The sequence below is a fragment of the Oryctolagus cuniculus genome, chromosome 10 (genome assembly GCF_964237555.1).
Source record: "Oryctolagus cuniculus chromosome 10, mOryCun1.1, whole genome shotgun sequence".
Classification (NCBI taxonomy): domain Eukaryota; kingdom Metazoa; phylum Chordata; class Mammalia; order Lagomorpha; family Leporidae; genus Oryctolagus; species Oryctolagus cuniculus.
In genome coordinates, this window is record NC_091441.1 from 114,522,440 (window position 1) to 114,550,246 (window position 27,807).

At 56.2% G+C, this 27,807-nt stretch overlaps 1 protein-coding gene and 1 long non-coding RNA gene across 4 annotated transcripts; one reads left to right on the forward strand and one right to left on the reverse strand.

The window, feature by feature from the left end:
- Positions 1-27,641, forward strand: TMEM40 (transmembrane protein 40). 3 transcript variants are annotated; one of them, XM_051851730.2, is made up of 11 exons: positions 1-203; positions 7,748-7,844; positions 14,818-14,898; positions 15,410-15,532; positions 23,609-23,644; positions 23,948-23,980; positions 24,281-24,328; positions 25,693-25,764; positions 25,849-25,923; positions 26,416-26,478; positions 27,492-27,641. In XM_051851730.2, exons 3-11 carry the CDS (start codon positions 14,826-14,828, stop codon positions 27,509-27,511), a joined length of 543 nt encoding a protein of 180 aa, XP_051707690.2. In that variant the 5' UTR covers positions 1-203; positions 7,748-7,844; positions 14,818-14,825; the 3' UTR covers positions 27,512-27,641. The 3 variants fall into 3 exon arrangements, with proteins under 3 accessions (XP_051707690.2, XP_051707689.2, XP_008258634.3); XM_008260412.4 differs by lacking the exon at positions 1-203 and adding an exon at positions 4,963-7,019; XM_051851729.2 differs by lacking the exon at positions 7,748-7,844 and having other exon boundaries at positions 5-203.
- Positions 18,408-27,492, reverse strand: LOC138844140 (uncharacterized). The gene is made up of 3 exons (XR_011379652.1): positions 25,883-27,492; positions 20,572-20,798; positions 18,408-20,452 (listed from the first exon to the last, which is right to left on the reverse strand). It is a non-coding gene; the product is annotated as an uncharacterized lncRNA (long non-coding RNA).
- Positions 27,642-27,807: the final 166 nt, after the last annotated feature.

The window sequence follows — 27,807 nt, forward strand, 5'->3', positions numbered from 1 at the left end:
GGCAGGAAGGCCTGGGGCCCAAAGCACCAGCAGGAAGGAATGCAGGCCGGGTGAGCCCGTGGGGCCCAGGGACAACGTCACGGCCGCCCCGCCCCCGTCGCTGTCACGGGTGTAGCCCGGCCTCTCCTTCCCCTGCCCAGCGCGGCACTCACACAGTCTGCACACAGCTGGCCTGGCTGTCCAGACAGGCCTCAGCGGCACAGGTAAGGGGGCGCGGGGGTCGTTTTTAAGGCTATCAGCCAGGAACAGGGTCCTAACAGGCTTGGCCTTATCCTTCCGTGGTGGCCCAGGTTGGAAGGCCCTGCTTTGCACCTGCCTGGCTGGCTGGGCACCCAGACTCTGTGTCAGAAACAGTCAGAGGAGGGAGGCAGATGTCACCTTCTGAGTTGTTTTGAGACTCCCGGCAGCCTGCGCCTGGCCGTGGCAAGTGACCAGCTTCTGCTTCTGTCGCCAGCTTGCTGTGGGACCCTCTCCGAGCGTCCGTTTCCCCACTGGGCACCCTGTGGCTAGGGGACCCAGCAGCTCAGGAGGGTGAAGGCCCAAAGGCCTCGGCCCCTGGCCCGCAGCAACAAGGACAGCAGGTGCCCTCCCCCGCTGGACCTGGGAGGACCGAGGCCCGGGGATCTCCGCCTGCCTCGTGCTCAAAGGCGCCTCTGGGAGAACGTACCGGGCAGAGGGAGCTGGGCCCTGGGGCAGAGCCTCCCATGCAGGTGGCGTGGCCTCAGGGGAGGGCTCCACTGGCCAGCCCCTCACACTCCACCCCCTCCCTCCCCAGGGCCACCAGCCTCACCCTGAAGTGGCTGGGCTCGGACCCCAGGAGTCCTCGGGACAGAACCGGCTCTCAGGCCTCAGGCCAGCTCCTTCTCCTCCCGAGGGTACCAGCGTACCATTTTCTCCTCTTTCCCTTGGAAAATGCCCAGAAAGCCTCAGAGCCCTAACTAGGGTGTTAGGAGCATGGTGGGGGGGTGGCAGGAAGAAGTCAGGCTAGGGGAGCCCCCCAGGACCCCTGCCTCTGAAACCCCCTGCGGAGCATTTGGGGGTCCCCACTGTCACAACCACCCTGGCCTGATGTTCTCATCCTTTCTTAAAATTCTAATTATCATGTACTTGAGAGGCAGATTTCTATATATACATACACATATATATGTATGTATGTGTGTATATGTGTGTGTGTGTGTATATATATATATATATAGAGAGAGAGAGAGAGAGAGAGAGAGAGAGAGAGGAGAGAGGGAGGCACGGAGCCCTCATCCCCTCATCTGCTGGTTCACTCCCCAGATGCCTGCTGGGCCAGGCTAAAGCTCGGGGCTGGGTATCAGCCCAGGTCTCACAGGGGTGGCAGGAGTCCAGTTCCTTGGGCCACTGCTGCCTCCCAGGGTCTGCACAAGCAGCAAGCTGGAGTCAGGAGCCAGAGCTGACTATGAGAGCCGGGCATTCAGACATGGGGTCGGGGAGGGGAGGGACGGGTGTCTTCCTCCAGGCTGGACACCCAGCCTTCTTTGGGATTTTGATTTGCATATCCTGACTACGGTCCATGAGCGCTGACAGCGTCTATGTCTTCTCTGGAGAAATGTCTTCCAGATCCTTTGGCTGTTTGTCATTGTGCTGCTGAGTTACTGTGGCCTTGCCCATGTTTCCGGGGTGGGGCGGGTGTAGGGGTGTCCCAGGCTGCAGGGGTGGATGTGACGTGCTGAAGTCCCACACCCCGAGTGAGGCAGAGGCGGGCACTGCAGCCGGGTCGGTCTGATACAGAGCCACGGGCAGGCGCTTGCACTGGCACCTCTCAGGTTTTCATTGCTGCCAACTGTTGGGGTGTGAGGGGGGAGAAACAGATGGGAAAGAGACAGATGAGATGGAGACAGAGCTGCAACAGCGAGAGAAAGGAGACCGAAAGCATTCTTGGGGGGCACAATCCCTGCCCCCCACTAGTTTTCTGTGTCCCTAAATCTGGAATGAATTCTGATTAGACCTAATTAGACCTAAAAACTCAAGTGTGAGGGTGTGCTGTGGCATAGCGGGTTAAACTGCCACCTGCAGGGCCAGTATCCCAAGTGGGCATTGGTTCGAGTCCCAGTTGCTCCATTTCCGATCCAGCTCCCTGCTAAAGGAAAAGCAGTGGAAGATGGACCAAGTCCTTGGGCCCCTGCACCCATGTGGGAGACCAGGAAGAAGCTCCTAGCTTCAGCTGGCCTAGACCTAGCTGTTGTGGCCATTTGGGGGGTGAACTAGCACATGGAAGACTCTTCTCTCTGTCTCTACCTCTCCCTCTCTGTAACTCTGCCTTTCAAATGAATAAACATAAAACTTAAAAAAAAAAAAAAACTGGAAGATGCAGGTGCACCTTGGCTTACGACTGCTCCACTCAGGATTTTTACTTTCTAGTGGTGCAAAAGTGACCCATGTTCGGTAGAAACTGTCCTTGAAAGAGCGCCAGGCTGTGTGGCTCAGTCCTCCCTGGTGATGGGCGGTGCTGAATGCCACTGCCACCAGCCCCATGGTCAGGAGGGGACATTGCCGGCGCTGTGCCGCCTGCCTGGGATGCTCCGTAGGTCGTGTGGATTTAACACAGTTGTGACTTATGATGGGTTTACTGGGAGGTAGCTGCAAGCTGAGGTATAGGCACCCACCCAGCCCAATACGCCCTTGGCGTGAATTTCATCACCAGTGAGAGTGGGTGGGAACCCACCGTTCTAACAGTCGCCATCTTCTCTTTTTAGCAAGTAGCTGTTTTGGGTGTGAGATCCCACTGACTCTTGTTCCAGAAGGAGGCCGGGGTGGCTCTGTCCTGCACTCTCCCTGCCGCTTGCTTGTACCCCCATGGTTAGCGTTAGCTCCATCTGCAGTTTCTTACAAGCACGCTTTGAGCCACACGACCACACCACGAGGGCTGGTTCAGTGAAAACTCGATCATTGGGCCTCAAAGCCACCCCAGGGCATGGGCCGAAGGTGGAAAAAGGCAGGTGCAGCCACAGGACACCTGTCTGCATTGCGGGGCCCCCACTGGCTCCTGGGGATGTGATGTGCAGTGTCTGCCACAGGCCGAGGGTACACGTCAGGGTTGAACTACCGAGCACCGGCCATTTGTAATTAAAAACCAAGTCTAAAGAGATGGACCAGTATTTTCCTCCCACACTTTGGAGGTTATTTCTTGAGAGGCTATTGAGCTCTGAGTGCAGGAAGGCTAAGCCCTGGCACTCATTGGTTTGCCACCCCGAAGCCATTGCTGTTTTCCAGAAAATTCTTTAGGTATTAGGTGCCGACCCCTGCCTGGGCTCACAGCCCTGCCTGCCCCTGTCCTGGAGTAGCCTGCAGAGACTTGGGGACGGTGGCCAGGCCCATCCATGTGGTGCTCATCCCTGGGCTGAACGTCCTGCTCCTCGGCCACTTCGCTTTTAAGAATTTTTATTTGAAAGGCCGAGACACACATACAGAGAAACAGAGACAGGCAAAGAGAGATCTTCCATTCACTGGTTCACTTCCCAAATGCCCACAACGGCCCTGGCTGGGCCAGGCTGAAGCCAGGAGCTCGGAACCCAATCCAGGTCTCCCAGGGGAGTGGCAGGGCCTCAAGGACCCGTGCCATCACCTGCTGCCTCCCACAGTTCACATTAGCAGGAAGCTGGAATCAGAAGTGGGGCCAGGACTCAAACGCAGGCGTGGGCATCCCACGCGGTGTCTTGAACACCACGCCCGCTCTCTCTGCTGCTTTCCTTGGCTGCAGTCTCTGTGCCTGGCATCCAATGCCCAGCCCTTGTCCCCAGCATGGAAGATAAGCCACGGGGGAATGTGGGTCACCTTCCAAACACACACTCTGCCTCTGCCTCTGTGATGTAAGGCCGCGCGACCTCTGACTCTGAGATGTAAGGCCGTGTGACCTCTGCCCTGCGGCTACACCACCCTTGGCTCATACCCCCCTTTAACAGTGGTCGGACACCTCCTACGTGTGAGCTACGTGCCAGCTTTCAAGCTCCACCTTTCGCTAACATCAACTTATCTTTCAGCTTGTTCTCTGAAAACCCTAGATCTTTCCATATGAGCAGGCTCCACCCGGGCTTGTGCGCTTACTGGAACTTGGGCACTGTGCTCGGGTTGTCCTTTCCAACCCAGCCGCCACCCTGAGCTGCTCGGGGGCACCCCCAGGCCCTACGCTGCGGCAGGAGGCCCACCCCGCCCGTGGTCAGCAGGCTGGGCAGGCGGGGAGTTACGTGGCACCTGTGTGGTCTCTGCACCTCCCTCGCGGTTGCACCTGGTCCTTGGATCTGGTTTCCCAGCCAGGCTCCCCACCAGGCCAGTCCCTTCCCCTTTCCTGGCCTCAGCTTCGTTCTCCTGGCAGCAACATGATGGGATTCTAACCTGGGAGGGACAGAAACCACCAAGCCCGAGCAGCGGAGCAGGGAGAGGCGGCCCGGGGCCTGGAGGGCGGAGGGTGGTGGGGAACACGAAGGGGTGGGGAACGGCCATACGGGCATACAAGGCCCCGAAGATCTTTAGCTCTGGCCCTATCAAGGCCACTGCAGCCTGGACTCAAAATTCAATAACTCAATTTCAAGCTGAACACACTGTATGGCCCTTGTTATGACCATCCACGTGACCCCTGGCAGAAAAAAGGGCCCCCAGCCCTGTGAGGGAAGAGGGAGATGCGAAAGGCACTTTGCAAGCCAGATTCTGGCTTTCTTACTTTAAGTTTTAATTTACATATTTGAGAGACAGATACGTCCCATTTGTTGGCTCACTCACCCAATTCCCACTTGGCCGGGACGGAGCCAAAGCTGGAGCTGGGAGCCAGGAACTCCACCCAGGCTCCCACACGAGCAGCAGGAACCAAGTTACTTGAACCACTGCCATGGCCTCCCAGTCTGCATTAGCAGGAAGCTGGAGCCAGGGATCGAATCTAGGTGCTCATGATAGGACACGAGCTTCCTAACGGGGGTCTTAAGACAGGGCGAGGTGTGCACTTGAGGTGTGCACTTGGTGACTTCTCTTTCTCACGCTCTGCCTAAGGCAGGGCCCAGAACCTGTAAGGCACCACTAGAGCCTAAAGTCCTACTCCTGGAGAACCCCTCTCAGTCCTCAAAGCAGCCACTGACACAGCCTCATGTTCAGATGGGGAAACTGAGGCTGGGAGAGGGCTGGTGCTTTCCCCAAATCCACAGTGCTGGGAGTGAAGGGCTGCGGCGGGTTCTGCCTGACCCCGGCCTGAGTGGGGCTGGTGTCCGGGCTGAGCTTGAGGGTCGCATCAGCTGCTTTCCCATCCATGGCCCGGAACACGGGCTGGGGGATCCGGGTCCTTGCTCAAGAGGTGAGGGAAAGCAGCAGAGGAGGGCCAGGTCTGAGGGCCGGGCCAGGTTCGAGCAGGGGTGGACCTGGGCCCCCTGGGGTCTCCAGACAGCTGAGCTGTTTCCTCCTCTAGCCTCTCTCCAGTGGCCCCAACTCTGAGGGGACAAACTGGCCGTCCTCAAGATTCTGGCGAATTCTCTGGTGCAAGACCAGGGCAGCTTCTGGACAGGAAGACCAGGCAGGGTCTTTCAGCCCCGCCCCCAACCTCCAAGGAGGGCAGGTGCTGAAGATTACATTCATCACCAACGGCCAGTGTTGTAACCAATCACACCTGTGTCCCCAGTCCTCCTCCCTAAGAAGCTGAAAGGTCAGGGAGGGGCCGGCGTTGCGGCGGCGGTGGGCGGAGCTGTCTGCAGCACTGGCATCCCATATGGGCGCCGGCTCGAGACCCAGCTGCCCCACTGAAGAGCCAGCTCCCTGCGAATGCACCTGCGGAAAAGCAGCAGAGGATGACCAAGTGCTTGGGCCCCTCCTACCCACATGGGAGACCCAGAAGTAGCTCCTGGCTTCAACCTGGCCATCTGGGTTGTGAAAGAGAGGATGCAAGATCTCTCTTTCCCCTCTCTCTATAACTCTTTCAAAACAAATATTTTTTAAAAATGAAAGGACAGAGAGTTGCCTATGAGCTGGACACACTGGATCCTGGAGGGGGCTCTGTTCCTGCCTTGTACCCCACGCTGGGCATCCATGAAAAAACAGGTCCATTGGCCGGACTCCTGAGAGCTGCTCCAGCAAACTATCGGAACCCAGGAAGGGCACCGTGGGAGCCCAGCTCAAGGCTGGTCAGCCACAGGTTCTAGCGGCCTGCACTTGCCCCTGACGTCAGAAGTTGGGCCGGGTGTGACGTCATCGGATGGCGTCAGGGTGGCGTTTGAGGCCGCCCAGCCCCGAGTGCCAGAGGCCTGATGGACCTACCGTGGCTGGGGTGCAATCCTCCCTCCTCGGTGACCAAGGGTCCCGACCCTACTCTTGATTGTGCTTTGGGAGCGGGGTGGTCTCTGCCGAAGCCGCGCCCGCCCGCGGGAAAAGCGCGGTCTTTGGAAACCCAGCCTGGCGCTGCGCACGAGGGGCCCCGGAGCCCCCCACCCCCAACAGACCCACCGAGGCTGCAGTCCTGGGCCCTCACTGCCGCGGGACACGGAAGCCAGCTCTGCTGCCAACAAGAGCCTTCCTTGCTAGCTATCTCTACCTATTGTCACTGTTACTGGAAAAGCTGGGAGACACAGAGCTCTCCCGCCGCCCAGTCCCCTCGCCAAGCTCGTGCGCACCAGGGCTGGGCTCCCACCCTCAGACGGCCCGAGCCCCCACCCTCCACCAACTCGGAATCCACCTGGGTTCCGGTTACCTCGGGCTCTGCAGGCGGCCTCGGCCCTGAGCCGCGGGGACCGTCTCACCCGGTGCTGCTCCGACAGTTTCCAGATGGGAATTCCCAGGGGGGCTGGGATCCGAGGGTGCCGCGACAGCCCGTGGCGGAAGGCAGAAGGGCGAGACGGGGCTGTGCTCTCGCCATAACGAACGCATTCCCGCCACACGGTACCCGGGACCCTCACGGCGGGACCCTCGTGGCCTAGCCGTGTCCGCCAGGCCCCAGCTCCCAACACTGCTGCTGCTGTGAGGATGACGGTCCCAGCACAGGAACTTCGGGGGACACACAGCCCATCGCACCCATCCAGCGCAAGGTTCCTCTCTGCTTCGAGCTCTCGGGTTTTCCCATCTGTAAAGCGGCACAATGGCTGCCCCCCTGCCTCCTCCTGGGTGGCATGAGCTGGGTGCGGGGAGGGGGGGCGCTGTGGGGCCCGGGGCAGCTGGCTGTGTGTCCTGTTAGCTCCCCCCAACACCCATACTGGCCCCGGCCCTTGCGACAGCAGGAGTTCGGCCAATCTGGGCTGAACTAAGGGGAAATCCAGTTTAGCAAGACCTGTGGGTGCAGAAGCCCTGGCATCAGTGGTGACTCAGCAGGGCTGGGTGTTTCGGAGAAAAGGGCCAGGGCTAGGCACCTGGTTCCCTGTAGGCTCGGCCTCAGAGAAGGGACCCGCCCGGGAGGGGGCCTGAAAGCAGAGTGCGGCAGGGCACGAGGCTCCTCTCTGGGCAGGGGTGGATGTGAGGCCCTGGTCGAACTGGGGACCTCCGCTTCTTCCCGTGCATAGGTTGAGTAAGATCACGGGTAACGTGTCGTCTCCTCTTTCTACTTTCTGCTTACTTCTTGCTCCACTTCTCTGTCTCAGCTCCCCGTGGTCCATCTTGGCTCCAAAGGCAGTCACTTGCTGTGAACTGAGATTGTACTTATTTAAGAGGCAGTGAGACGGAGCAAGTTCCCATCTGCTGGGTCACTTCCCAAATGCCTGCAACAGCCGGGGCTGGGCCACGCCAAAGCCAGGAGCCAAACCCAGGTCTCCCACACACACAGGTGGCACGGACCCAGCTACTTGAACCAGCACTGCTCCTCCCAGAATCCACACTAACAGGAAGCTGGACCTGCGAGTGGAGCTGGGAATCCAAGCCAGGTACTCCCCTGCAGTGCGCAGGCATCTTCTAGCATCCTAACTGCCAGGCCAAACGCCTGCTCTGACTTGGCGGTGTCTCGGAGCGCCTCGCAGCAAGCCCTCTGCAGCAGCCTGATGTCCCAGCACGAGGGCTCTGTCCCCAGGTGCACTGATGCTTGGCTCTTAACTGTGTGCAAACATGGCTGGCAGAGGGGCGGGGCAAGGACACTAGGAGGGGAAACGGGCCTCCCCCGGGTCCTGCCTGCCAGGGTTCCCGAGGCTGTGAGGACACCCACTCAGGGCTCCCCTGGGGCTAAATATAACTACACCAGCATCATTTGCATAACACACTGATGACATGACATGCCCCACTGGTGACCTCTTTCCCAGTGCTAATGACGGGGGCCTGGGAGGAGATGCCGACATCACTGGTTCAGCAGCTACCCTTGCTCCACCTCTCACCAGCTGCATGGTCCTGGGAATCTGTCTTGGCTTTTCTGTGCCTTGATTTGCTTGTCTTTACAATGGGCACAATCACAACGAACCTTCCTGGTGTCATGGGAGGAATACAAGAGTGACTGCTGGCACAGGGCCTGGCAGACACAGAGCACTGACAATTCCTTCTCATCATCACCATCATCATTTTTGGCATGTACCCGGCCCTGCACAGGCTGTGGGTGGCACAGAGATGAGTCAGCCTTCATCCCTACTTGGCTGGGCTCACGGTCCAGTGGAGGGGACAAACCCTGGGTGTGTCAGGCCCTCTGCTGAGCCCTGGGCAGAAAATAGAAGTGACCAGCAACAGTGCTCCCTGGGCCTGGGCGCCAAGGGGCCCCACCTTGAGAAGAAAGAATCTGCTACTGAGGTACCCAGGGTGGCAGTGCCCTCTGGGTCCCCCATCCCATCCCTCCCTACTGCTGCTTCCTGCCAACTGTTTCCTGGGTGGGCCAGGGCTGGTGCCTCTGTGCCTTTGCACTGCTTCTCCCCCAACCTTTCCAAGGTCAGCCCCGGCAGCCCCTCCTTCAGGAACCCTTGACATTCCCTGAGGATGGATCTAGAACTTGCTCATGACCACACCCCCAGGGCTGGCACACAGTAGGTGTTCAATTATTGCCTGGATGCAGGAGAGGGAAGGTGCATGTGTTAGAATTGTTTCAGTGACAAATACCAAAAATCCTGACTATAGAAGCTTAAACCAAAGGAGGTTTATTTCTCTGAAATAACAAGAAAACAGGCGGTTTCTGGTGACAGCTCAGTGAGCTCCACCACCTCTCTGCATTTGCTTTGGATTTTCCTGAAGATGATTCAGTGGCCACTGGAGCTGGAACCGGGGAAACAAAATTGTAGTCTGGTTGGCAGGAGAGCAGGGAGAGTCAGGAATAGGAGTGGTGGGCTTTTATTAGGCATTTTTTAAAAATTCAGTTATTTATTTGTAGGAGTTACAGAAAGAGAGGGACAGACAGGCCGGCGCCGCGGCTCACTAGGCTAATCTTCCACCTTGCGGCGCCAGCACACCGGGTTCTAGTCCCGGTCGGGGCGCCGGATTCTGTCCCAGTTGCCCCTCTTCCAGGCCAGCTCTCTGCTGTGGCCAGGGAGTGCAGTGGAGGATGGCCCAAGTGCTTGGACCCTGCACCCAATGGGAGACCAGGAGAGCACCTGGCTCCTGCCATCGGATCAGCGTGGTGCGCTGGCCGCGGCGGCCATTGGAGGGTGAACCAACGGCAAAATGAAGACCTTTCTCTCTGTCTCTCTCTCACTATCCACTCTGCCTGTCAAAAAATAAAAAAAATTAAAAAAAGTCATTAAAAAAAAAGAGAGGGACAGACAGAGAATCTTCCATCTGCTGGATCACTCCCCAAATGGCTGCAACAGCTGGGACTGGGCCAGGCCAAAGAGCCAGGAACTCCATCGGGGTCTCCCGTGTGTGTGGAGGGACCCAAGTGGAACAGCTGGGACTCAAACCCATGTCCACATGGGATATCATTGTTGCAGGCAGCAGCTTTACCTGCTATGCCACAGCACCGATCCCTATTAGGCTTTTTTTTTTTTAATTATTTATTTATTTATCTGGAAGGTAGAACATGGCTCATTTCCCAAATGACTCCAATACCCAGAGCTAGGCTAAGCCAAAGCCGGGAGCCCAGCATTCCATCTGGGTCTCTCCATGAGGGTACAGGGCTCAAGCACTGGGCCATCCTCCAGTGCTTTCTCAGGCACATTAGCAGGAAGCTTGATCGAAGTACAGCAACCGGGACTTAAACTAGCGCTCAAAAGGGCACCAGCACTGCAGTTGGTGGCATCATCCACTGTACTATGATGCTAATTTTTAAGTGGATATTGTGTCTGGCCCGCACCGGATGTTGTAAATAAAGGTTCCCCACCCCATTAGACAGATGGTCCCTGAGTGGGGGTGTTTGTTGCAAGGACGTGCTGGATGGCCACAGTGGGGCGGGGGTGTTGCCGGGGTCCCAGAGGCCGGTGCTGAGCCTCTCCCCAGGGGGCAGCAGGATGGGCGCTGAGAGGCCCAGGTGTTTGAACTCCTTGTTATAAGTAGCTTCTAAAGAGGTTTCTTGGACTTAGATTGCTGGCAGCAGGAGGGCCCAAACAGCTTGGGCCAGCATGGTGGAGAGGGGCCCTGGCTGTGTCACAACATGGCGGGCCAGGAAGGGGCCACGTGCAGAAGAGACCAAGCACACGGTGGCCTTGCTGGGTACCGACCTGCCCTCTGGAGAGCTCCTGCCCTGCCCCCGCGGGAGACCAGCACTCAGCCTCAGACTTAACCTCCTCCGGTGGGCCCCGGCGCTTAAAGGGCCCACAGTAGTGCCTGGTCTGAGAGACTCGTGACTCTGCCTTCTTCCAGATTTAGAGAAATAGGGCAGGAATCAGAGAGCTGCACCACTCGGCTAAGCTGCTCTATCAGGGACACAAAATACAGGGAACACGTGGTTCCTGTGTCTGTGGGGGTCCAGGTGGGTCACAGGTCTGTGCAGGGGACCTTGGGCCCAGCTCCCTGGGCCTGTCCAGGGAGTGCTTCCTTGGGAGTTGGCCTTGTTGGCAGGACTGGTTCATGATTCACCACCCCCAAGTCTGCACCCCTGCGTACATGAAGCAGGAAAGAGCAAACAGGAGCCGAAAACCCAGAGCCAGAACCGTGTTCCACCAGCTGAGAGAACTGGTTGTTAAAACTTCAGGAATTTGGGGAGCTGGTTGTCAAACACAATTACTGTTCTAAGTTAAGTGAGATAAATAGACAATAAGTACACTTTCATTTTATAGCAATAGCAAAAGTGCAGGTACTCAGAACGTATCACTTGGGGTGATCTTCCTACTTTTTTTTTTTTTTTTTTTGACAGGCAGAGTGGACAGTGAGAGAGAGAGACAGAGAGAAAGGTCTTCCTTTTCCGTTGGTTCACCCCTCAATGGCTGCTGCGGCCGGCGCACTGCGCTGATCCAAAGGCAGGAGCCAGGTGCTTCTCCTGGTCTCCCATGGGGTGCAGGGCCCAAGCACCTGGGCCATCCTCCACTGCACTCCCTGGCCACAGCAGAAAGCTGGCCTGGAAGAGGGGCAGCCGGGACAGAATCCGGCGCCCCGACCGGGACTAGAACCTGGTGTGCCGGCGCCGCAAGGCAGAAGATTAGCCTAGTGAGCCGTGGCGCCGGCCCTGATTTTCCTACATTCTGCCGGCACCTGTGCCCTGGAGGTTATCCCTGTTGAGTTTACCTGTGTGGCGGCAAAACTGTGCGATGCGGGGGCTGGCACGTACCTCCTCCCAACTCCAAGCTCCGTGGCATCGCTATGGTAACTGGAAATCAGACACAAGGGACTTGTTGCACCCTCGTAATGACAAAGCAGATCCCGTTTGTGTTGCTGATTACCTACATTTAACATAGTGGTTTAGAAAACGCTAATAGCGCAGATTCACCCTACAACTATTGCACCTGCAGCCCGGGCCTTGTGGGCAGTGTAAAAAGTGAAGGACGTGTTCTTGCGGAATTGGAAAAGGACTCTGGGATTCAGCAGAGAAGCCTCGCTGACAGCCTGGTGAAGCTGCACGTCTTCGTTGTTTCCGTTTGTGAGAGTGAACACCAGCAGCACTCACACAGCAGGGGCTCTCGTGTGATGTGAGCCACTGTCCGCATCTGTTAGTAGCCAAGCAGTTATTTGTGGTCTGACTTTTTTTTTTTTTTTTAAGATGTATTCATTTATTTGAAAGTCAGAGTTACACAGAGAGAAAGGAGAGGCAGAGAGAGAGGTCTTCCATCCGATGGTTCACTCCTCAATTGGCCGCAATGGCTGGAGCTGTGCCAATCCAAAGCCAGGAGCCAGGAGCTTCCCCCAGGTCTCCCACACGGGTGCAGGGCCCAAGGACTTGGGCCATCTTCTACTGCTTTCCCAGGCCATAGCAGAGAGCTGGATTGGAAGTGGAGCAGCTGGGTCTCGAATCAGTGCCCATATGGGATGCCGGTGCTTCAGGCCAGGGCGTTAACCCGCTGCGCCACAACACCGGCTCCATATCTGATTTTTTTTTTAAAGATTTATTTATCTATTTATTTATTTTAAAGGCAGAGTTGCAGAGAGGAGGAGGCAGAGACACAGAGAGGTCTTCATTCACTGGCTAACTCTCCAATGGTCTCAATGGGTGGAGCTGAGCTGATCTGAAGCCAGGAGCCTGGAGCTTTTTCCGGGTCTCCTGTGTGGGTGCAGGGGCCCAAGGACTTGGGCCATCTTCTACTGCTTTCCCAAGCTATTAGCAGGGAGCTAGATTGGAAGTGGAATAGCTGGGGCTCAAACCAGCGCCCGTATGGGATGCTGGCATTGCAGGTTGTGGTTTTACCTGTTATGCCACAGCACTGGCCCCTGTGGTCTGGTTTTGTGACATTACATTTAGCAATAGTGTTTTTTTTTTTTTTTTTGGGGGGGGGTTATTTATTTGAAAGGCGGGATTACAGAGAGAGCAGAGATGGAAAGATGACCCATCTGCTGGTTCACTCCCTAAATAGCCACGGTAGCCAGGGCTGGGCTAGGCTGAAGCCAGGAGCTTCATCTGGGTCTCCCACATGGGTGGCAGGGGCCCAAAGACTCAGGCCATCTTCTGGTGCTTTTCCAGGAGTATTAGTAGGGAGCTAGACTGGAAGTGGAGCAGCCAGGACTTGAACCAGAGCTCGTATGGGATGCTAGCGTCGCAAGTGGCGGCTTAACCTGCTGTACCACAATGCCAGCCCGTGGCAATAGGTTTTTATAAACTGACAGTGGGTGTAGCAAGAAACACCAAGTTGCACTGCTGCTACAGATGTGCAGAAGTCACAGTGAGGGGTGCTATGCAAACACACTTCAGAAAGCTCAGAGAAAATGGAATTAAATGTCTATTTTGGTGTAAAAGAATTTTGAAGTCTGCCTACGGTTTTGCTAAGAATACGCCTACCCGTTTTATGTGAACTTTTGGAAGCACCCTGTGTATTTTATTGCTTCTAAACTGTGTGCAATACATTCTTCACATCAGTAACATGTATAAGTGTGTACATACAAGGTATCTCAAAACGTTTATGGAAAATGGAATTAAAATAAGTTTATTTTAATGCCAAAAGTTTGCAATCCACTCACAACACAAACTGTTTTTTAAGATTTATTTATTTATTTGAAAGGCAGAGTTACAGAGAGGCAGAGAGAGAGAGAGAGGTCTTCCATCTGCTGGTTCATTCCCCAAATGCCTGCCATAGCCAGAGTTGCACTGATCTGAAGCCAGGAGCCAGAAGCTTCTTGCGGGTCTCCCACATGGGTGCAGGGGCCCAAGGACTTGGACCATCTTCTACTGCTTTCCCAGGCCACAGCAGAGAGCTGAACTGGTGCCCATCTGGGATGCCAGCACTGCAGGCAGCGGCTTTACCTGCTACGCCACAGCGCCGCCCCCCACCTCAGACTTTTAAAAGATCCTTTGTATGCGTGGATTTCTCCCAAAAAGTTTACTTTCAAAGGAATCCCAGAAGTAGTATAATTTTATCATAAATATCTCAGCATTTATCTGTGAATTTATGGAGGCTTTCAATAAACACAACATCAAATATAAATATCACAGCTAGGGGCCAGCACTGTGGCGCAGCAGGTTAACACCCTGGCCTGAGGCGCCGGCATCCTATATGGGCATTGGTCCCTATATGGGCATCAGTCCCAGCTGCTCCACTTCCTATCCAGCTCTCTGCTGTGGCCTGGGAAAGCAGAAGATGGCCTGGGCCCTTGGGCCCTTGCACCCACGTGGGAGACCAAGAAGCAGCTCCTGGCTCCTGGCTTCGGATTGGCGCAGCTCCGGCCGTTGCAGCCAACTGGGGAGTGAACCAGTGGATGGAAGACCTCTCTCTCTGCCTCTCCTCTTTCTGTGTAACTCTGATTTTCAAATAAATAAATAAATCTTTTTTTATTTTTATATTTATTTATTTATTTATTTGACAGGCAGAGTGCACAGTGAGAGAGAGAGAGAGAGAGAGAGAGAAAGGTCTTCCTTTGCCGTTGGTTCACCCTCCAATGGCCACCGCGGTCGGCGCGCCGCAGCCGGCGCACCGCGCTGATCCGATGGCAGGAGCCAGGAGCCAGGTGCTTTTCCTGGTCTCCCATGGGGTGCAGGGCCCAAGCACTTGGGCCATCCTCCACTGCACTCCCTGGCCACAGCAGAGAGCTGGCCTGGAAGAGGGGCAACCGGGACAGAATCCGGCGCCCCGACGGGGACTAGAACCCGGTGTGCCGGCGCCGCTAGGCGGAGGATTAGCCTAGTGAGCCGCGGCGCCGGCCATAAATAAATCTTTTTTAAAAATCACAGCTAAAAGTAAAGTTCTTAATATTACCCAAAGTAATCATTATTCAAATTTCCACTGTTTTGTACATTATTTTGCTTATTCCTTCTAATACTGGGTGCTCGCCTCTTCCTCCTGTATTTGCCAAGCTCTTTATGTATTCAGCACGTGCATGACCATGGGCTTCAGTGACTCGTTCTTACTCTTCCAGGGGAAGCCATGGAGACGTCAGGGGCCTTGTCGCAGTCTCACGACCATGGCCGGGTCCCGAGAGAGACAGAAGATGGAGACTGTGAGTGGGCTTCTGGGGAGGAGGAGCCCACGGGGAGGTGGGGGGAGGGACCAAAGACCCTGCTCAGCTCACGTGGTCACTGGCTGGAATCACCGTTCAGAGAGGCAGGGGTTTCGTACACGTCCGCGCCTGGGCTGGGCTGTCCGAGCGCTTGCTAGCTGGGACCCTCAGTTGCTCTCCAAAACCCCAGGAGCCCTACAAGGGTCCTGTGTGGCCCCAGAACGGGACCGGCAAGGGGGCTGGCAAGGTCCCAGCTTGGCTGCAGTTTGCCCAGAATCCTAATTGGTGGTGACGCCAGGGAGTCTAATGGTTTCTGGACGGGTGGGAGCTTGGAAGCCCCTTTCCTGGGGCCCGGAGACAGAGAGGAGTTTGCCTCGGGCCCTCCCCGAGCCCCTCCCCGTCAAGGTCTCTGAGAGCCTCGCGTCTGGGAAGAGGATCTAGTCCCTCCTGGCCCCCCAGCCCAAGCGGGCTCCTGGGGCGGCACGTGACCTTGCCTCGCTGTGCCTTGCAGACGGAGAGACGGGTGTCCAGGAGCAGGACGACCCATATGAGAGAGACAAGTCATCCTCGTCCTCCTCGTCATCCTCTTCGTCGTCGTCCTCCTCCTCCTCTTCCTCCTCCTCCTCCTCCTCAGGTACAGCCAAGATCTAATATGCATTATCTGTACATCACAACATTCAGGAGAAATATTCACGTGAGCACACAACCCCCACCCGCCGCGTAACTGAAGTGCCTGCTGCTTCAGCGCAGTTCCGAGCGTTCCCTTCTAGAACCATCTGTGCACATGTGTGGGGTCCTCAGAATGTTCACGGGAAGGGGAGTTGTGAAAACAACACGTCAGGATTTCAAAACGTTTTTACAACAAAATGAACTTTAAAAAATTTTTTTTAATTTTTATTTATTTATTTGAGAGACAGAGTTACAGACAGTGAGAGGGGAGAGACAGAAAGGTCCTCCCTCCATTGGCTCGCTCCCCATATGGCCGCAACAGCCAGTCCTAACCCAGGAGCCAGGAGCTTCTTCCAGGTCTCCCACGAGGGTGCAGGGGCCCAAGGACTTGGGCCATCTTCTACTGCTTTCCCAGGCCATAGCAGAGAGCTGGATCGGAAGAGAAGCTGCTGGGACTAGAACAGGCGCCCATATGGGATGCCGGCACCGCAGGCAGAGGATTAACCTGCATCACAGGGCTGGCCCCCAAAATGAACTTTTTAATTCCATTTTCCACAAATTTTTTAAAGCCTCCTTGTACACGGGTGTGACTGATTATAGAGATGAATTTATGCTCCGTTTTAAATTGTGTCTAAGCATTGTGCCAGGTTATTGTGTTATATCTTTACAAGTTTTTTTCCTTTTCTTAAATTTATTTGAAAAGGGGGGGGGATGGGCAAAGAGAGAGAGAATGCAGTTCACTCCAAAAGCACAGTTGGTCAGGCTGCAGCTAGGCGTGCAATCCAGGACTGCCACGCGGTGGCAGGGACTCATACTACCTGAGCCATCACTGCTGCCCCCAGGTGTGCACCAGCAGGAAGCTGGCACTGGGGGCCAGAGCCAGGACGTGAATTCAGATACTCCAGAGTGGCATGGGCCTCTGACCCAGAGTCTAACTGCTAGGCCAAGGGCACTGCTTTAGAGCTGTGTTTAATGTTTATATCAAACCTACTGTGCTAGTGACTGCATCTTATCCAAGCTTCGTTAGGGGGCGCTCTAGTGCCGTAACCAAAGCACTTGCTGTCTGCCACTAACTACATGCCCTTCCTTCAGCACACTTCCTTTTTTTTTTTTTTTTTTTTTTTTTTTTTAAGTTTTATTTATTTGAAAGGCAGAGATACAGAGAGAGCCATTCATTCTCCAAGTGGTTGCAATGGGTAGGGCTGGGCCAGATTGAAGCCAGGAGCCAGGAGCTTCTTCTGGGTCTCCCACCTGGGTGCAAGGGCCCAAGGACTTAGGCCATCTTCTGCTACTTTCCGAGGTCATAGCAGAGAGCTGGATTGGAAGTGGAGCAGCCGGGACTCCAACCTGTACCCATGAGGGATGCCAACACTGCAGGCAGAAGCTTAACCTTTTTTTTTTTTTTTTTTAATTTATTTATTTGAAAGTCAGGGTTACACAGAGAGAGGAGAAGCAGAGAGAGAGAGAGACATAGAGGTTTTCCATCTGATGGTTCACTCCCTAATTGGCCGCTACGGCCGGAGCTGTGCCGATCTAAAGCCAGGAGCCAGGAGCTTCTTCCGAGACTCTCACGTGGATGCAGGGACCCAAGGACTTGGGCCATCTTCTACTGCTTTCCCAGGCCACAGCAGAGAGTTGGATTGGAACTGGAGCAGCCAGGTCTCGAACCAGTGCATATGGGATGCTGGCGCTTCAGGCCAGGGTGTTGACCTGCTGCTCCACAGCGCTCTCCCCGTAATATGTCACAACACTGGCCCTTCCAATAGGGTCAGAGTGGACAGTGAGAGAGACAGAGAGAATGGTCTATCCTTTGCCATTGGTTCACCCTCCAATGGCCGCCACGGCCGGCGCATCGCGCTGATCCGAAGGCAGGAGCCAGGTGTTTCTCCTGGTCTCCCATGGGGTGCAGGGCCCAAGCACTTGGCCATCCTCCACTGCACTCCCTGGCCACAGCAGAGAGCTGGCCTGGAAGAGGGGCAACCTGGACAGAATCCGGCGCCCCGACCGGGACTAGAACCCGGTGTGCCGGCGCCGCAAGATGGAGGATTAGCCTAGTGAGGCACGGCGCCGGCCTCTGATCTGCTTTACAACATGAGCTTAAGGTCTTATCTGATGCAAAGCTCCACAGGCTTTAAAAAACAAACAAACAAACAAACAAACAAAAAAGCAAGCACGCAAAGCCCTGGTCTCAGGTCCGCGTGTTGCAAATGAGGCTCAGGAGTGCAGTGTCAGTGTTACTTCGGCAGCACAGGAAAGGAGACGGCCTCCCTCCCCAGGCAGAACAGAACCCCTGCTCCGGCATGGTTCACTCCGGAAGAAGAGCTTCCGGGCGCGGGGGCGGGTTCCCGGCCTCTGTCCCCACTCCAGCCAGGAGGGACTGCTGTGCCCTCTGCCGCTGGCTGACCCTCTAGGAGTGCTGCCCCCCAGTGTGAGCTGAGCCCTCCCCTCCTGTCTGCACAGCGCAGCTGAGCACTAAGAGGAAGCAGTGGGAGCAGAGCCCCGGGCCCTAGAAGCACTGAGGCAGAGTTGAGGGTCCTGGCCCACCCCCACCTCCCCCTCGCCCCTCTCCAGGATGCAGACTCCGCCCACCCTGCAGGCCCCTGCCCTGCAGGCCCCAAGCCTGAGTGCCCCCCTCAGCCTCTGCCTGTCTCACACGCAGGACCCTACCTCAGCGTGCGGCATCCCGCATGGCCTCTTGTTTTAATGTGTCCTGTGATTTTTAAACGAAGTCTCATTTTCCATCTACGCAGAGCAGAAAACATAGAGCATGGAGGGAGAGAGAAGGAAGCAAGCAGGCCACCGTCCACCCCGTCACCCAGAAGCAACTGCCACTCCCCACATTTATTCAGTAAAGATCTTTAATCTTCATTTATTTTCACCGACAGGTAGACCAACGGGGGGGGGGGAGAAAGAGAGAACCCTCCGTCCACTGGTTCATCCCCCAAATGGCCACAACAGCCAGGCCTGGGCGAGGCTGAAGCCAGGAGCCTGGACTCCGTCTGGGTCTCCCATGTGACTGGCAGGGCTCCAGGCGCCTGAGCCATCGTCTGCTGCCTCTTGGGATGCGTTAGCAGAAAGTTAGATTAGAAGTGGAGTAGCCAGGACTCGAACCCAGGCACTCGGGTAAGGGACGTGGGCTTACTCAGTGATAACACCGTGCGCGCCCCTATTCAGTAAATAGTTATTGAGCACCAACCATATATTAGTTTTGCAATGGGTACTGACAACACCAGCAATAAAGAGTGAGTCTTTCCTGGTTAATTTCTAAAATAATTGAATCAGAGAGCATTTGCAAAAATTATGCTCCTTTTACACCACCCACAGTCTTTAACACGTGTAACACAAAGTTTAGACTATGAATATATCATGGAGAAAGCTAAAATACTACTTACTCATATGCTGATGGAGGTCCTCTCTGGCTGCTAGAGTTTGGGGTGCTTTCTCACTGTCTTTCTTTGCTGTTTGATATTGTACAATTTGTATTTTCTTTGTGGCAATGAAAAAGTCTTTTTCGTGTTTGTGCTGATAAAAGAAGGTAGCTGTGATGCACAGCCTTAGCTCCCGAGAGACACGCGCTGGTGGAGTTGTGAGGTGCAGTGCCCCCGCCAGCCCCCCTCGCCCGGTCCTGCCTCTGTGATTCCTCCAGCTGCAGGTGGACAGTGCAGCCGGGAGCACAGCAGGTGGCAGGATGTGTGCAGGCTACTTTTCCTTCTCCTTGTTCTCTAACAACTCTGCCCGAGGCATCTGCACTGTTAGGTATTGCAAGTCATGCAGAGACACGGCGTCATATCACGGATTACATGCAAACATTGCACCGTGTTATACTAAGGGATTTGTGTATCCACAGGTTTTGGAATCCGTGGGGGCTTAGAACCGTGCGGATACCAAGGGCTGGCCGTACTTCCTGATGCTTCCTCTCTCTGTAGATAATTGATATCCTGTATGTACTGAGTTACAAGTGCAGTTCAATTGGCTTCCTAGAATCTAAACATTTTTTTATTTAGTTGAGAGGCAGAGAAAGCTCTCGTCAGCTGGTTCACTTCCCAGATGCCTGCAACAGCTGGCTGGGCCGGAGCAGAAGCCCAGAGCCAGGAACGTGATCCAGTTCTGCTCTGTGGGCGACAGGAACCCAGTTACTTGAGCCCTGGTTTGCATTGGCAGGAGACTGGGGTCAGCAGCTGGGACTGGGCATTGAACCCAGGTACTCCGGCGTAGGACACAGGTATCTTAACTACTGAGCTAACCGCCCACCCCCAGTGTCCTGGAATTTTCTGTTTGTCCTTGACTGACCAGGAGATTCCCATGCACATTGAGGGACACTCAGCTCTGCAGGGGCTGTCGTGTCATTCGGAGGACAAGGGAGTCCCCTGCCCCGGGAGCCGCCAACTCCTGGGCCTGAGCTTGTGGAAGACTGACTGGCCTGAGGGTGGAGACCCAGCCGTTCTTCCAGTCTTGGTTAAGCAGGCAAGGCACCCTTGGGAGGGGCAGGATGCCGACTGTGAGCAGCAGGAGCTCGGGTACTCAGAGAGGGGAGCACCGTGGGACCCCTGGGCCTTGTATGCACTGAGTCCTGCACTGACAGTGGCTGCCATAGAAACCCCAGAGCGGGGCGGGCAAGGGCGGTGTGAGCTGGGCGGTTGGAAAGGTTTTCTCCGAGGAACGTGACGTCAGCTTGAGCTTCAGGATGAGGGGGAGAAATGGGAAGAGCAGCGCAGGTGGTGGAGGGGGGAGCCACGCCCCGAGCGAGCGTGCCTTGGTGGGGCTCCTGCCCTTGGTGCGAGGGTGGGCACGGCCATCTCCATAACCTGACGTGCCGTGGGGACTTGTCTTCTCTCTGGGAAACCCTCCGTGAAGCGGACAAGGCAGCAGCCTAGGTGTTAACTACCTACGAAAGCAACAGAAATATCAAGCCATCCGTCCAAGGTCACCCAGAAAGTGAGCGGTGGGGCTGCTCCTCCCACCCCCACCCCCAGCACAGAGCTGCTTCCTCCAAACCACACTCACCGGAACGAACAGCTGGCCGCGGGCCGAGGGGCCACAGCTTGTGTTTGCTGTCTGCAGAGAGCGGTGAGGAGGACCAGCACCCCAGGGCAGCTGGAAACCCTCGGCAGAGCCCCCGCAGGCGCGGCCCATCCCGTAGGCGAGAGGCCTCACGCTTTCCCTTTGCTGGGGCGTTCCTCAGTGTGCATGTGAGCTTGTCTTGAGGAAGATGTCCCTCGAGGCACTGCTTACTGTAGGGCAAAAAGAGGATTGGCTAACGTCCGAGCAGAGTGCACGCGGTGAACAGTCTACACTCTGTCGGGTCAGAGCCACCCTTTGTCTGCCTCTGAAGTATAAGGGCAAAGGATCATTGCACTAGTTTGACCTCCGTACTTTGCCCCATTCACACACAGAAGGGGACCAGGGAGAGCAGGCAGAAAAGTATCAGGAAGCGGACGGATCGTGCAATACGGAGCAACTTTTATTTTCTCTTTGCTGCACTGTCCTATCCGATAAAGAGTTTACAGTGAGCCTGTTTCACTTTGTATTTTTTAGATTTATTCTTTTACTTATTTGAAAAGCCGAGATGCAGAGCAGGAGAGACCCTCCTTCCTCTGGTTCACTCCCCCAGATGGCCACAACAGCCACAGCTGGGCTGAGGCCAAAGCCAGGACCCAGAAGCGTCTTCCGGCTCTCCCACATGGGTGCAGGGGCCCAAGCTCTTGGCTCACCCTCCGCTGCTTTTGCCAGGTGTGTTAGCAGAGAGCTGGATCAGAAGTGGAGCAGCAGGGTCTCAAACCGGTGCCCATACGGCATGCTGACATCGCAGGCAGAGGCTTTACCCGCTACGCCACAACGCCGGCCCCCTAGCCTATTTTCTTTTTTTAACCACCAGAAGGAAATCATTTTTGCCAAGAAAAAATAAACAATAAATTTCAAGGGAAGAAAAGAACAATGTGGGGGAAAAGCCTGCATGAACGCCTCGCACAGACCCTGGCATACCTGAGAGGGTTGCTGACAGCTGCCCAGGAAGCTGGAGTGCGGCCTTGCCCTCCAGTTCTGGGGATGAAAAGCCCTGGGCCTGAGGCTTTTGGTGCGGGACCTGGCTGAGTCTCCCACTGGGGCTGGGGGAGGGACTTACACCCCCTTCATGGGATTTCCCTGAGCACCAAATGAGATGTGCTTACTGGATACAGTGTCAGTAAATGGCAATGATCGTTGGCCTTGGACAGCGCCAGGTCCTCTCAGGCCCCTGCGCATTTTAGTAACCTGAACATTGTCTCCACTAGAGAGGCTGGGGGGAGTCAGACAGAGGAAAAGGCAGCACCTGGCGGCCGGCCTGGCCTCCTGCAGACCCCGGTGTCAGGACTGTGTTGTCCTTAAGGCTTCAGGCCCCCTGGAGGTGGCAGTGGCCCTGGGTGGCTCTGTGGCGGGGGAGGGGGACGAGGCACGCTCACTGGGAGCGCCTGTGCAGCAGGTGCTGGGTGAGGAGGGGGCTGCTGCTCCCGGAGGTGAGCCTCAGTTCTGCACAGGGGAGTGGTCCACTAACCATGTGAGAGCGGGGGCCGGGGGCTCTGGGGGACAGGAAATTGTCCCAGGCACACAGATGATGTGGTGGGTGAGTGGTCTTAACAGAGGCAGGTGGCACGGGGGAGGTGGAGGTGTGTGTGCTGCCCTTTGAGCTGTGACCTTGCCGGGGTGGGGGGGGATGACCTGGAGTCAGCTGGCCTTGCTGGGCCTCAGCTTCCCACCAGCAGAAATGGACGAGATCGGTACCCCTGCCTCAGGGCGCTGGATGGAAGGGCAGGCAAGGAGAAGTTCAGAGCTGAGTCCCGACAGCCCTCCGCGATGTGGTGATGGTTTCTGAGCACCCGATCGCTCCAGTGGAGACGGAGAAGTGACATGCACTTTGTTTGGTAGCGGTGTGAAGAATCAGGCCGATTTGTCAGAAAGAAGCAATTTGCCAAAGAACCTGAAAAGTGCACACTATCAGATAAGAAAGGCTGTTCTGGGGCACAGCGGGTTAAGCTGTCACCTGCTACGCCAGCATCCCTTATAGGCATCTGTTCAAGTCCCAGCTGCTCCGCTACCTATCCAGCTCCCTGCTAGTGCACCTGGGAAAGCAGCAGAGGATGGCCCACGTGCGTGGGCCCCTACATCCAGGTGTGAGACCCGGAAGACGCTCCCGGCTTCTGGCTCCTGGCTTCAGCCTGGCTCAGCCCAGGCTGTTGTAGCCATTTGGGGAGTGAACCAGCAGATGGAGGATCTCTCTTTCTCTGTCTCTCTTTCTGTATAACTCTGCCTTTCAAATAAACAGATTTATTTATGTGTTATTTGAAAAGCAGAGTATCAGAAAGAAAGGAAGAGACAGAGACAGAGAGAGATCATCCATATGCTGGTTCATTCCCCAAATGGCTGCAACAGCCAGGGCTGGGCTAGATAAAGCCAGGAGCCAAGAACGATATGTGGGTCTGCCATGTAGGTGGCAGGGGTCCAAGTACTTGGGCCATCACCTGCTGCCTCTAGGTGCATTAGCAGGGAGCTGAATCAGAAGCAGAGTAGTTGGGACCTGAACCAGGCTCTCGGATATGGGGTGCAGATGTCCCAAGCTGGGGCCTCAGCCATTTTACCCCTGTGTCTGCCGGTGCCTAACTGCTTTAAACCAGCATTTCCAAAATTGATTTAGTCTCCTAACACCTAATAATGAGCCAAGAAAGGGCGGCAAGCACTTATGTACCCACACAGGGAAAAAGGTCCTACGGAGTATGACCAGAGCCTACCTCTGGGTAGGAGCACTGTGGGCAATCCTTTTACAAACCAGCAAGTTTATGTTAACACCTGACCTCTTGTGGGAAACTGAAAGCCTTGTCAGACCCTGCAGGGGATCCCACGGCAGCTGTCCCTGGCTGGAGGTGGCCGGCCCATCAGATGGAGCAGGAACCCTCCAGGCCATAGCTCCAAATCAAAGGAAGTCTCTGAGTAGGCTCCGCCCTCCCTGCAGCCTAACTCCCCCCCCTCAGAGGGTGGTGGACATGTGATCACTGGTTTTCCTTCTGTGCAGATGGCCCTGGAGATGTGGTGCCCTTGCAGGAACTAGGTGAGTGTCCGGTTAGGGGAGAGGGGTCAGGGGTGCCAGGCTGGGCCAGATCTGGGCGTCAACTTCCCGTGGCTGGGAGAGACAGGAACTGCAGTCCACTTGGGGCGTGGGCTCAGCAAGCAGCGGGGCTAGGGATTAGGAAGGGACTCCAGGCGTGAGGCAGGGCCACAGATGGCTGAACGTAAAGATCCCATGGTGGACAGCAGAGTTAGGGCAGTCCCGTGTTCTCCTGCGGCTCCAGGGTAGAGGCACCTGGTGGGGAGCCCCGGCTGGCCTGGCCCTGATGCTGTTTCTCGTTTCCAGGACTTCGGAGGAGAGGCTCTGACCCAGCAAGCGGTAACTACGGAAGCTCAAGGAGAGGGCAAGCGTGGCCTGGGGGCTGGGGCAGTGGGCCGGGCCACCCACAGCCTGGGAGGCCGGTGGCCGCAGCTGGAGGGCCCTGGGCCTCAGGACAAGGACCTCGTTCCCGGGGGGCAGGGGCTGGGAAGGCAGGCTCTAGGGGTCCCACAGACAGCCACCCCCACCTCCGCTCCTGCAGTGGGCACAGGAGACAGTCCCTGGTGAGGCAGAGGAGAGAGAAGGCAGAGGAGAGAGAAGACCGCGTTGAGTTACCCATCCGTGTCGCTCTTGTTCCAGGAGAGGTGGAGGCGTCACGGTTGCGGAGACTGAACATCAAGAAGGACGGTAAGGAGGCTGCATTGCCGCCCGGGGGGCTCGGGTCTCTGGGGGCCCAGGACAGTGGCAGTCACAGCTGCCTCAGCCGTGTGCCCTACGGCTTACAAAAGCCTCAGCCCAGAATCAGCCCGAGAAGAGGGCGCAAGGATTCCCACTTCACAGATGTGGAAACTGAGGCTCAAGGTTGGGCGTGGCCTTGCAGCCAGGGAGTCGCATGGCCTGGGCTGGAGCTTTCTGCTCCTTGCGGAGTTACCAGGACAACAAACGCCTTCCAGGCCTGTGGCCAGGATGAGGAGCTGGGCCCGTGGCACTCCTGGGCTTCAGGCCTGGACTCCGAGGGAACCTCAGGGAGAGGAAGACAAGGGCAGGAGAGGAGACATGGGTATTGTGTTTACTTGTTTGGTTTTATTTTATTTGAAAGGTGTGGGGGAGCGATCTTTCTATTGGTTCAACCCCCAATTGCCCACAACAGTCAGGGCTGGGCCAGGCTAAAGCTGGGAGCCAGAAATTCAATGCAGGTGTCCCACATGGGTGGCAGGGACCCAAGGAGCCACCACCTGTGCCTCCCCGGGTGCATATTAACAGGAAGCTGCAGCAGCAGTGTCCCTGAAGCTCAAGCCAGGCACGCTGAGGGCGGAGGCAGCGACCAACCACCGTGTGGCACACACCTGTCCTGAGACCATGGTGGTCTCATGGTGTTGTTGTTTTTTAAAGATTGATTTATTCATTTGAAAGTTACAAAGTTACAGAGAGAGGGAGAGACAGAGAGACAGGTCTTCTATCTGCTGGTTCACTCCCCAAATGGCCACAACAGCTGGGGCTGGGCCAAACTGAAGCCAGGAGCCAGGAGCTTCCTCCAGGTCTCCCATGTGGGTGCAGGGACCCAAGCTCTTGGGCCATCTTCCACTGCTTTCCCAGGAGCATTGGCAGGGAGCTGGATTGCAAACGCAGTAGCCAGGAATTAGAGTGGCACCCATATGGGATGGTGGCATCACAAGAGGTTCCTTAACCTGCTATGCCACAACGCCAGCCCTGAGACCATGTTTTTTGATGGGATAACTGGCGGTTGTTTTAGAAACATCTCTTGCGAAAACCCCACCTCCAGCCAGTGGGAGACCTGGAGCTGGCCCCTGCTGTTCCTCTGTGCAGGGCATGAGCCAGCCAGGCTGCTTAACTTTCCTGGCCATAAATCAAGGCTCGCTGGACTAAAACCGAGTGATTCCCAATGAGCAGGCTGTGTCCCGGCTGCTTCAGGACACGCCCCGGGAACCGCGGCCTTGGTGCCCCTGGATAAAGCTACTGCCCCGCAGAGACTCGGGTTTGGAAGAGGAGGGCGTGGCCAGTGATTGCCTTCTCCCGCTCTGCCCTTCCAGATGAGTTTTTCCATTTCGTCCTCCTCTGCTTTGCCATTGGAGCCCTGCTGGTGTGTTACCACTACTACGCAGGTGAGGAGAGGGGCGGGCCTGGGGCTGCGGCTCACGGATGCAAGACCTGCAGGCTGACCCTTGTCTCCCTCCCCGTCCTCCCAGACTGGTTCATGTCCCTTGGGGTCGGCCTGCTCACCTTCGCCTCCCTGGAGACCGTGGGCATCTACTTCGGGCTGTGTGAGTGCCCCCGACACACACACACACACACACACACACACGCACATGCACACGCATGCGCTGCAGGGACTTGTGCTGGCCAAGGGCCCGAGAGTCATGACCCAAACATTTTTTTTTTTAAATTTCCTTTCGCTCCTGTTTTCTTCCACTTTCAAGGTCACTGTAAGGTCCCTGGCAAAACCTCATGGAAAAAGTGGGCAGCGCCATAAAAAATGCAGCAAAACAGTTTCAGGTGGCAAACACAGAGGGCAAGCCAGATAAAGAAAATGGGTTCAGTGTAGCAGGGGCTGTGTTTGCCAAGTTTCCTGGCTCTGTTGTTGCTGTTTTTAGCAACAGTGACTCTGGCACCGCGGCCAGGCCCAGCCTGCCGCCTGCGATTCCTCCCCAGGAGCCCTGTGTGGGCCGGGCCAGTCCCGGGCGGGTGTGGGGGAGGGCTGACCCCGCGGCCTCAAGGGGGCGCAGACCTAACGCCCCTCTCTCGTTTCTGAGCAGTGTACCGGATCCACAGCGTGCTGCAGGGCTTCATCCCTCTCTTCCAGAAGCTGAGGCTCATGGGTAACCTTGAAATCCCTCTTCTGCTCACGCTCTCTCCCCGGCAGGGCGCAGGGGGCTGAGCCTGGAGGCAGGGAGCCTGGGTTCTGGTCCGATCCCTGCCGGTCCGCCAGCTCCGCACCTCTGGCCAGCTCTGCGACTTCTGTCAGCCTCGGTTTTTCTCAGTGGGCAGAGTGGGTGTGGTGCTTCCTGGGACACAAGGGCCTTGTAAAATGCAAATGAGAAGCAGACACAAAAGGTTTCAGTGTGAGATGGTGGGAAAGCGGAGGGAGTCGGGCCATTTCTCACTCTCTCATAGAAACTTACCCGGCCTCGAACGCTACACGTCTGTGGTTGTGTTGGCCGAATAGCAACCGGGCAGGTACACGTCAGTGTTCTCACTCTTGACTGACAAGGGAGCTGGGGCTCAGAGAGGTGCAGGGCCTTGCCCAGGGTCACCCAGCTGGAGAAGCTGGGCTGGGCGTAAGTGGATCCTGTTTATTTACTTACTTGAAAGTCAGAGTTTCAGAGAGTGAGGGAGAGACAGAGACAAAGCGATGTCTTCCATTCTCTGGTTCTCTCCCCAAATGGCCTCAACAGCCAGGGCTGAGCCAAGAGCCAGGAGCTTCCTGCAGGTCTCCCAAGTCCTCAGGTCATCTTCTGTTGCCTTCCCAGGCAGATTAGCAGGGAGATGGATCAGAAGTGGAGCAGCCAAGATGAACCGGCGCCATATGGGATTCTGGTGCTGCAGGCCTGAGCTTTAACCTGCTGTGCCATAGCGCCAGGCCCAGCCCGATTCTTTACCGGCTCTGAGCCCACCGCAGCATCTCAAAACAGAGGGGCCAGGTGGCTCTGTGTCTCTGCGCTCCTTAAATCCACGTAGCTAATAAAGGAAGCTAGTTGCTACGGCTAGTTATCCCTTCTGGGGTGACCACGCTGTGTCCACCGTGAGGGATGCGGGGGCATCCGGGTGATGGCAGGGGCGAGACCTGTCTGCTCTCAGAACCCCATGCTGACCTACCACCTTTGCTTTCCAGGGTTCAGGAAGACTGACTGACACCACTGCCGGGTGGGCAGCTAAGCCGGGCCCCAGCTGGGCCTCCCCTTTCCTGGGCCCATGAGGACAGAGAGACCGGAATCCTGGGAGAGGCCAAGCCAGAGCAATAAAGAGAGCACTTTTGCTTCCATGTGGTCTGAACGTTGGCACGGCCCCGGCCGGGGTATCGTATGGGCAGCGTGGGCGCTCGGGGCGGCTGCCTGCAGGGAAGGCGGGGGAGGGTGCGGGACCTGAGCCCTCCCAGCACCTGTACCTACAGGGAGAGTCTGGGATGTCTGCTCTCTCTCAGGAGGCAG